The sequence below is a fragment of the Elaeis guineensis genome, chromosome 12 (assembly GCF_000442705.2).
Source record: "Elaeis guineensis isolate ETL-2024a chromosome 12, EG11, whole genome shotgun sequence".
Taxonomy (NCBI): Eukaryota; Viridiplantae; Streptophyta; class Magnoliopsida; order Arecales; family Arecaceae; genus Elaeis; species Elaeis guineensis.
Window position 1 is genome coordinate 18791038 of NC_026004.2, and position 10683 is coordinate 18801720.

A 10683-nucleotide genomic window follows, 5' to 3' on the forward strand; every position below is an offset into this window, starting at 1 on the left:
CTCGCCCAATCCAGTAAAAGGAAAATACCCGGTCAGAACCAGACCCAACCTGCCAAGGTAACAAACCCCACAAATCCAACCAAACCAGTTTACAAGATCTTTCAAGTTTCAATCCGACCACAGCTTGGTCGGATTGCGTTTGTTCGGCCAAAGTCAACCAAACCAGTTTGCAAGATCTTTCAAGTTTCAATCCGACCACAGCTTGGTCGGATTGCGTTTGTTCGGCCAAAGTCTACAAAAATAACGGTAGATATGAGCTTTGGATTAAGCTGGAAATTTAGGACCGTATCATCCCAACTCAACCTGATTTTTTCTTTTCCGGCTCAAAACCCAGTCATAGAGTACTAGATTGCAACCACCTGGATTTGACTGGGGTTTGGGTTTTCAGAACTAAGTTGCAGTCCCAGCAGTAGCAAGCTCTATATTTCATCACTCATCAAGAATTAAGGCGTCTGGTTAGCCAAATATATTAGACATGGAAACAATTGTGCTGCGATCCTTGGATACGTCACTAAATCAAATCTATTTCCAGCTTACGTAAAGAACAGTTACTTTGTGCCATCCCAGGTCCTTAAGAGCTAAATAATAAAAGAATGACATAATTTATAAGCTCCTCTGGTCTCCATGCTATTTATATTCTTCACTTGTTCCAAAGACATTACAGTATTGAGCTCAGGATCCTATGTCTACATTGTGAATGTCCTACCCTCTTCCCAAGCGTTCGACCTCCAATTTGCAGAAACTGGTGGTTTCATGATCAAAGCACTGGCCTTTGTAATGCGAAGTCAATTAAGATCTTCATGATGCAAAGATCCATCAGAAACTGTACATAGTAAGTGATGAACAAATACGGAAAAACAGAAAAAGCAAAATTGTCACCCCTTTTGCTGACATAATTCCATGGAACTAATATTCTCCCATGTCATGCAATCCAATATCTGCTGACTTGATTGACATAAAACAGTATGACTGCTGGATCTTTTATTTCATGCACATTGGAATACCATGAGACTTGGTGCAGCATCTCCATCACCCTGTTGCCTTTCAGAATACTCATCATTTTGAAAGCCAATAAACAATTAGGAACAGAGTGCAAGCTGCTATGACCGCAGAGAGAATAAGTGTGTCCTTCGAGCGCTTCCTTCTAATGGCACCTGCAAGTACAGAAACAGCAGTAAGGACCATTATAATTAGCACCAGAAGAAAAGAGTATTTTAAAGCAGGATGCCTGAATACCAAGAAGGCCTCGAATTATGGGAAATTTGTCACCCAGCTGCTTGACTTTTCCCTGAACATCACCAAACAAAGCCCTCTGTGTGCCAAGAACTGATCTTGTGGCCTGTGCTTGACCAATAACCTCATCAATCTGGGTGGAAGTGATTAGTTAGAATACATGAAGTAGCCTTACTAATACAGGAGAGGTTGGTCTAGGGAGAAAGTCCATCATCTGAGAAGATCAGCTTTGCTCATCCATTCAAAGAAAACCAATGTAACATTCTCAATACATTACAAAGTTGCTGTTGAAAGGTGCAATGAATGGTGTGAATGCAAATATCAAGGAAAAAAGCTGTGCTTATACAGATATGCAAAACTATCAGCACATATTCTAGCAAGAAATAAAGATCTACAGACAAAATGATTGAATAACTTTGCTTTAATATCACAACTATTCACTAAATTTCTAACACTCAATTCTGTGAATTTTACCTGTCCATATAAATGCCAGTCATGGTGGGAGTCAAACTGAAGTTTCTGGTGACCACTGAGAGACTTTATCATCAAGCAAGCTAGCACCATAATTTTTTTTTTGAAAGTAATCAAATGCAGATTTCATACAAGAAAGCCTATGTTTAGGATATACTTTGCCCTCAAACTACCTAGATTTTATCAAATGCAAAACTTAAGATTGTGTCCAAAAAGGCACACATGAAACCAGCCCCAATCCAACACCTTGGCACCATGACCCCAGTGCTTAGGCATTTCATGCTCATGAGCTCGGTGACAAAGAACACCAGGGAATTACATATTTGTACAAGCCATTCTTTAGAAAATGCTGATCAGGAACACAAACATTGACTTCTGTACTTACATCAGTATCTTGAAGGTAGATGTTTGCGGTCTCTTCCACCACCAGCACGACCACACACACGGGAAAAAAAAAGGGTCAAAATGGTACAAAGGCTAATATCCCACACAAAACTAGTGGAAACCACATAAAAGCTTGTCCTTAGTTGAAGAAATCGTTATGCCTGATTGTAATTGCTGGACCAGAGACACTAGAACTTTCTCCATACCACTTACTTGATAACCTATTTGCTTTAAATAGGGATGGATGGTTTATCCAGGCCTATATATGGTTTGGATTCAGGTCAGGTTGATCTAAAAATTGATCATCTGATTTATATGCCACTGCAGGATTCAATTATAACAAGAAAACAGCTGACACAACATACTTAATGAAAACATATTTAAACCACAAGAATTCAAATGTCAAAAAAAAAAAAAAAAGGACTAAAAGGAATGGAATTAATAGCTCAACAAATCTCTTTTATAACAGACGTGCAGCTTATATGGTATATTAGCAAAAGAAAAAGGCTGTTCATTAAGGAAAGACACAAGTAATATCTACTTCATCTTGAAGACTCTTACTTGATTTATGCTTCCATGAATTGAAGCTCTCTCCCTCAACAAATTTACCCTGGGTGACATGCTCCCAGATGCCTGTTTGAAGTCACTAGAATTAAATCAAATATCACATAAGAGTTAGCTATATAATAAATAGCCTAAATCACAATTTCTGCTCACCTTTGATTCACTGATATCATTTTTAACAGAGTTCAGAAGCTCAGCATGCTCCATCATGGAGTTCAAGTTTCCCCTTGTTCTTCTAAATTCCTAAGCAGATTTCAACAATAGAAGAAATTACATTAAGTTGCAATTTAAGCATTGTATATTCTTTTGGATGATGATAAAAAAAACATAACATCTAAAAATAGTATAATAGACATTTTTATTGTCACCTATTTAGTTTACTTGTTAGCCAGGGTTTGTCATCTCGATACTGGATCCCATATAGATATTATCTTATCATAGTGTTGGAATGGGTTTGGTACGGTACGAGATAGCATACCAGTACAAGACCAGTAAGATATGGTATAGTGCACCCCATACTAGTGGTACGGAGCGGTGCGGCAGACCATGCTTGTAACTAAATTTTATTGTTGATGTACAAGTATAGTAATTGAATTGCATTACTGTTTTACTTTCAGCAAGCTGATTATATGACCATAGTGACCCGCTGCAACAAACATAGGTTTAAACACTCCTGTTTTTTATTTTCAGAAAAAAAGAATGCATTGTTAAGAATAAATTGTTACCGTAAAGAAGCCAATTAGATAGTAGAAGTCTAAATTCGTGAATTTGTGAAGGGGTCGTGAAGGGGCAGATATTATCACCATTCACTTTCTCACGAATAGTCATTCCCTCTTCTATTTTCCCTCCCCTCTACTCTCTCCTTCCAAACTCCACACTGTGGAGGATTGGGGCTCAACACACAAAAAAAGAGAAAAATCTCCTCCTTGGTTCCAATCGGCACTCCTCTTAGAATCAGATCATCTTTGGTCCCCTCTCCAGAACTCAGTACCTTTTAGGTGTCCTCTCTATTGTTCTTCAGCCAAGTTTGACTAAATTTTAGTTTGCATGGGGAGTGAAGGGGCAGATCAAGGACCGTCGAACCAGAATCGGACATCGTGCCGTTGGCTGATGGTATGGTTCGGGTCCATACTGATCCATGCGCGCCAAACCAACAAGACAGAGAAAGGGAGAGGGAGAAGAACAAGAGGAGGAGAGAAAGAGGGGGGGAGAGAAGGAGAGGGAGAGGAAAAACTGATAAAAAAAAGAAAATATGATGAAATCGACAACTGCATTGCCGACTTTACTAGATAAAAAGCGAAAAAAAATTGAAATAAGGACGAACCCTGTTTCGAACTGGAGGAGGGTGGAGGCCTTCCTTTGGCCTCAGCTGCCCTCAGCCTCTCTTGGCACTAGCTCACCGGTTGTTAAAGAGGTCGCGGCAGCGTTGCCGTTCGTCCAGAGGCCTCTGAGGGCCTCCGATGACCCAATAAGCATCTCCCCCTCTCTCCTTCCCTCCCTCCGCCCTTACCACTTCCTCTCCCTCTCCTTCTATCCCCCCCTCTCTCTCTTCCTCTCTTCTCCCTCCCTCCGAGATGGCCATTGTGCCATTTTGTACACCATAACTAGATGATAACCTGCCAGTATGGTTCGGCACGACCTGAATCATCCCGAACGGGATAGTTCGGCGAATGTTGGGGCAGATATTATCACCATTCTCTCTCTCGAACAATCATTCCCTCTTTGATTTTCCCTCCCCTCTACTCTCTCCTTCCAAATTCCACCCTGTGGAAGATTGGGGCTTAACACGACAAAAAGAAAAGAAAAAAAAATCTCCTCCTTGGTTCCAATCGGCACTCCTCTTAGAATTAGATCATCTTTGGTCCCCTCTCCAGATACATACATAAAAGAACTACAAAGAAACAAAGAAATAAGTAATTAAAAGTGTGATGTGTATATGATTTTTATGGAAAGTAAATTTGATAAACTTTTATATCAAAAAAAAAAGTGTTAACTGGACAGGTGGGAGAGAGGATAGAGAAGTGTGAATATGGATGGAATCAGGAGGAGGTTATGGTTACGAGTGAAAACTCACACAGTAGACATTGAAACATGTAATTTATCACATAGTTGTCACTGTACTAGCACACAATGAATAAACTTCCGTAGGTCATCCATGTTTAATGGGTAATAATTTATTTCTAATATAGATGCTCCTCTGTCCATACTCTAGGACTACCTTTTTCTTTTAAGGGGGAAGCCTATGCCTACCACAGACAAATAGCTAAGCTTGTGATTGTCAAAATTGTCCATTGAAACAATTCCAATACCTTATCACACCAACTTGCTTATGTGAAAGCAATGATCATAGCTTTCCAAGAAACTGCATCTTCTCTTAAAATTTTTTTCGAACACCCAATACGTAAAATTAAAATCTCTAGTAGCAGAAGAGGATATTTGTAACTTTTGGTCTTCAATCATACATTGTTCTCCTGCTCCAAACCAAATTATAATCCTTAGTGGAAGTCCAACCAATTAAAAACACCAGGATATCAGTCCCAACAAACTAAAGCACTGAGCATTTACCCTCAAATAAAGTTTCTCCACCCAATCTAAATGCATGTACATACACATCTAAATGTTTAAATGCGACTCCAGATAAATAAATAATCCAATATATGCTACTAACAACCACGGACAGGACATGGATTTTAAGTGAGAATTAAAAAGTCTATAAAATGGATAGAGATTACATGAAAGCAAATGTTTCTTTCCAAAACTATGATTAACTACTTTTACCATATATTGCATAATAAAAACTTTTCCACAAAAATTAATTATTTTCTCCCCAAGGGCAAATTTTACAAAACCAAAATCCCCATTTCATCAGCATTTCCTCCATGTTCTCAGCTTTTTTGTCCCTCAGAATTATCAAATAGATTCTCCTTGCCAATTTACATTGGCAGGTAGTCCTAAAAGTCCCAACCCTGAAATGTTCCTGGCTAAACATTTCTACGTTGACCTGTCAACATATTTATGCCGTGTTAAAAAAGAGCCTGGAGATAGAAAGCAGAGAACTTTAATCTGGGACAGAAGCACCAGCAAGTTTAGGAATTTATAAAATCTAACAGACTAGTAAACTTATTTGAACAGCAAAACAGAGGATTCTTGGAGAGTAGATCATCTGATAAGAAAAAAAGGAGAGTTAAGGTATTTTAAAGATGGTGAATAAAATTAAGGATAAAGAGAAGCCAAAGGTGTAGAAAATTGAATGAGGTATGAGGGATTGTAGGAAAAGATTAGGCCACATATTGCTCAAAATGGTTCATATAGACAAAATGTCTTCTGAGGATAATGATGTAAGACTTCTTGAAAACAGAAATAAAATTGCCTTTTGGTCCTTTTACTGAAATAAAATTGTTGTTGATATGAATACCAGACCACATTATCCAGTACAATATCTAAATGCTAGCTTAGTTACAGAAATTAATATGAACATGATAACAATAGTTATGCTTGGTGTGTATAGCACCATTTAAAGAGACACAACAGATGAAGAGATATGTTACCTTGATTCCACTACCTAGGGACAGGCATTGTTGCAGAAATTTATCAACCCTACATTGGGTATGAGGATTTTGGTTCTTGAAACAATTCTTTGAGTTTTGTAAATGAAATTGATTATGACAAGAACAAGTCCCCAAAGAAACCTCTAAGTTACCAGCACATGTTTCCAAAACATATGACATATTAAAGAAATAGTAGAATATGGTTAGAAGACATTGCTGGACTTGATCTTATATTGATGGTCAGAGTTCTTTTATAATATAACTATGTAGTTTTTTTTTTAAAGGATAACTGATGCTATTTGTCATCTAACAGTAACCAAAGCAATTCAGCCATATTCAACATATATGGCATTGGCTTTATGAATTCAAATTCATCAAGATTCTTATTTAGAGCTAACTATAATATTCTTACAACTTCTAGCTGTCACCTTAGGTCTTCCCCTCCTCTTCCTGCATCCTTCAATCCTTACTAGAGCCTCTTCCAATCTTTACACACTCCAATGTTATCCTAGTTAGGTTCTCCATATAATGTTTGGATTTGTGCAATTCACACAACACCTCTAATCAAGGTTTTAAATTCTGTGGGATAGGACTATCCTGATCTTCCCATGAAATGGGATATGCCGCCATCCCACCCTGTCTTGATATTTGGGATAGTGAATGTCCCAAAACGTGCCAATCGGGACACTGGGATGATGATGGGATGGTCCTATCCCATTACATGGGATGGTGCCCATCTTGGTGTCCCACGAGACAACCTGTCGGGACTTGAATCCTTGACTCTAATATATTTATTTCTCATGCTATCTTTCTAGTTTACTTGTTTTCTCATTTTTTGTTGCATTAAACTTGTTTTCTTGGACCCTATTTATTATGCAACATCATTAGCCATGCAACACTGCAAACCTGATTGTTGTTCTATAAGATTTTCTTTTAAGTTGATGAGGTATTCATTAATCAGATAGCAAGCATTGATCAACTAATACCATCGAAGCAAGCACTTCTCCATATCATCGAACCAGCTTTAACTCTATGATACGTAACTTCAGCCATTATTTTGTATTATGGATCACAGATAATAAAGTCACACAACACATGATATCTCTTGCTCATCCATCGTATCAGAACCTAGTCTTCATTTCTATTTTTGCTAAAAAAGGTATTTTGTATATTCTATTTAATGATTTTTAATCCCTTATTCTCTAAGGTTTTCTTTGGAATATCCAATTTAGCATCTGATATTGTTCTTTTCTTATCAATTGACATTACATTATCTGCAAAAACACTGTGATGGTACATCTTCTTGAATATTAGTAGTAAGTTACATTCATGATATCATAAAAGATACAGGTTTCACATCATAAAAAGATAATTGAAATATCCACTTTCTACAGCTGGTACCAATGAGTATCCGACAAACATAATAAGAGATATATGATGTAAATACTAGGCTGATGCAGTGAAATCTATTAAAATGAAATGACAATGGACTACATTTTAGACAGGTCCTTTTGCAGCAAAGAATTATATATAGTAGACTGCTAGTGTGAGTAATGGTAGAAAAGGAAAATTCTGATAGACTTAAACTTTTGACAGCTGGACATATCGGACAGATAACCGATTGAGAACATAAAGTTAACAATTAAATGGAAAATGGAATAACATATGCACTAACAAATATCAAGCAACACATGTACCCTGTCCTTGTGACCAACATGTTCTTGGGCTCTATATCTTCTTACCTTTCATTTACTTCTCTTCACCAAAAACTTCAATAAATAGATTATGTTTATGTAAATATGTATGTATATATGCATGTGTCGGTGCACATGTGTGCGGGCAAACACATGCATACACAAACATATAGATATATATTTACATGGAGCAAATACTTGCCAAAATTTGATGGGAGATTTTTGTGTCTGGTAACAGTGCATTCCCAAACCTCAATAGGTCATGCACTGATCCTCTTGGATGACACCGAAAAGGTAGGATAAGGCTTGCTGATTAAAGTTAAATTAGTTTTACTTGCTCAAGTTAATCCGATGAAGCTGGTATGACAAGGAACAAAGGAAAGTTAAAAGTGATCAAAGTTCTCACCTGTGTGAATTCATGGAGTATGTCTCTGTGTCTTGCAAGCTTTTGGGTTACAGAAGTGGTAGGTGCTGCTGATGCAGCACATCGACTCATTGCATCATTGATATCCAGTAGCTTCTCTAGTAAAGACTGGATTTCCATTTCCATAGACTTCCATGATCTGCTGGATGCAACAGGTGAACTAGTGTCTGCATAACCTGAAACATTAAATGGTTTCTGAATAAGAAGATTACCTTTATTGAATATCTATGGCAATTTATATTTGTGACTTTCAGCAATCTACACCTTACTAAGATGGTATTTATAATACAGCAAAAGGAATTTGAAAAAAAAAAAAAATTCTCTTTAGATCACAACAAAGTATTAGTCAGAAAAAATAACGTGAAACTAAAGCCCTGCTTAAAACAAAATCTTTATCATCTCGTATTTTAGGAATTTAAACTAGAAATAGTCATCATCAAAACATATGACTCCATTATGAGAAAAAAAAAAGGCTACAAATGGAGGGTTGCCTCTGTGGTGCATCCCCAAGAATATGGACCTGAGTAGTTATAAGACAACTAGGTTTCCCTCCCCATCTCTTAAAAAGTTATGAGAAACAACATTGCTGAGATGAGCGAGACAGACCTTCGATCCCTGTTCAAGACAAGTGAGCAAACAAGACTCTGCAGACGATTCTAGCTATAAGCTGAATCATGGAGACCACTTTGAACTAAGGAAAAAATTTATGGATTCATTGTAGATTTCATCCTAACATAAAATCAAAGTCATACAAAACATCCAAGGGAGACATCTAGCCATACCTCGAACTCGCTCATATAATAGCCTAAACCTATTGCTAGAAGTTCATATATAACATAAATACAAGGATTTTACTGCTGCAAAAAGCAGAAGAATAGAAGAAGCAACAGTAAGAGACCTAAACCGACAAAACAAATACCGACAATAACTTACATCATTTTTTTGCTCTACTAATGATAAGAAAGACAATAACTACCGACAGTTCTTGCCCCAAAATACAAGCGAATCGAGCTTTACATTGTTAATGTATATAACAAATATTTCATCACGAGTATTAGGTGTTAAATAACTATAACAATTAAAACCAGAGTTAATTCTGGTTAGAATCAATATAATCAAAACTTATTTCATTGCACCAAGCTCTACCTATCTCTCCATATCTATTTGTCACTCCGTTCTGTAGGAAACTGATATTAAATATTCCTTGAGATGGTGCAAGATCCTCATTTAGGCAAATGATTGGGAAACTATTGAAATGAATCGTCATATTACCAAAACTTTAAGCATAACATCAACATTAGACTTGGCCATAATCATGCAGATCATAAAAATTAAAATTGGATAGATTAGCTCAGTTGTTTCCCCTAATTTAACATAAATCCCACATTACCAGTCCTGAAGACTTCGCTCAATATATTACCAAAGAACAAGACCAAAATTCTATCAAATAATCTATGCCTCGTAGATTTAATTTTGTTTCCTCAATCTTGTTCGAGATCCATCGCAGAGGCAGCGGATTTTGACAATTTAGATCAGATCTGAAAGAATTTAGGAAAGGAGAGGAGAGATCGAAAACAAAAGAAGAGTACCCGAGGAGTGAGTGAATCGGGCGCCGAGCTTGGCGTAGGAGGAGAGCTTAACGTCGAGATCGCCCTCGATCTTTCTCGCCTCCTTGCGAAGCTCCTCCCACCCCGATTCCTGGAGCTCCAAACTCGAATCACCCATCCCCTTCTTCTCTCCTCCTCCTCCTCCTCCTCTTCTGCTTCTTCTACTGGTGGCCGCAATCGCAAGGGACGGGATTTGCCATCCGGCGGCGGCGGCAGAGACTTGTTTTTCTTTTTTCTTCTCTTTTTTCTCTATTCTCCTTCCGATCGCCGCGGCGACGGCGGCGATGCAGAGCAGCCTGAGATTTTCTCGACCAGGTTTTTTTTCTCTTTCGGTGGTTGCAATTTGCTACCGTGTTTTTTTTATGACGGGTGAGATTAGTTTTTGTTGGTTTTCATGGTGGAACGAGGAAATATTTCTCTCTTTCTTACTGCACTTTTTGTTTACCTTTTATTTAATTAAAAGTTTTAAAAAATTTTGCTTTTCTATATATAATGAAAGATTGCTTATTTTAGTACCTGTTATGCTAATTATTGTCACTATTTATCTGAAATTTGGCATTTACAGAGGAAAAACAGTCAGACAAAATCCAATCTAGCATGAAATGTTTGGGATTTAACAAGCAATTACTCATTGCAATTAACAATGTTTATCAAGAATATTCTAGCTCAAAAGGAAAGGATGATAGATTTTCTTCCGTCCATTTGCGCTATTCACTTCGTTGAATGTTAGGGTATTTAGTAATTCAAAAAAATATTCA

General features: G+C 37.4%; 1 protein-coding gene across 1 annotated transcript; it reads right to left on the reverse strand.

Moving 5' to 3' along the window:
* Positions 1–771: 771 nt before the first annotated feature.
* On the reverse strand, positions 772–10272 carry LOC105033491 (Golgi SNAP receptor complex member 1-2). Its single transcript, XM_010908321.4, has 6 exons — positions 9908–10272; positions 8301–8494; positions 2806–2895; positions 2650–2721; positions 1237–1366; positions 772–1154 (listed from the first exon to the last, which is right to left on the reverse strand). Exons 1-6 carry the CDS (start codon positions 10041–10043, stop codon positions 1057–1059), a joined length of 720 nt encoding a protein of 239 aa, XP_010906623.1. The 5' UTR covers positions 10044–10272; the 3' UTR covers positions 772–1056.
* Between the last annotated feature and the right edge of the window lie 411 nt (positions 10273–10683).

Coding starts and splice junctions, on each gene's coding strand:
- LOC105033491 (XM_010908321.4), bottom strand. CDS start 10,043: ATGGGTGATTCGAGTTTGGAGCTCCAGGAATCGGGGTGGGAGGAGCTT. Junction 1,367..2,649: donor TTCATGGAAGCATAAATCAA/GTAAGAGTCTTC, acceptor ACTTCCACCCAG/ATTGATGAGGTTATTGGTCA. Junction 1,155..1,236: donor CATAATTCGAGGCCTTCTTG/GTATTCAGGCAT, acceptor CTGTACTTGCAG/GTGCCATTAGAAGGAAGCGC.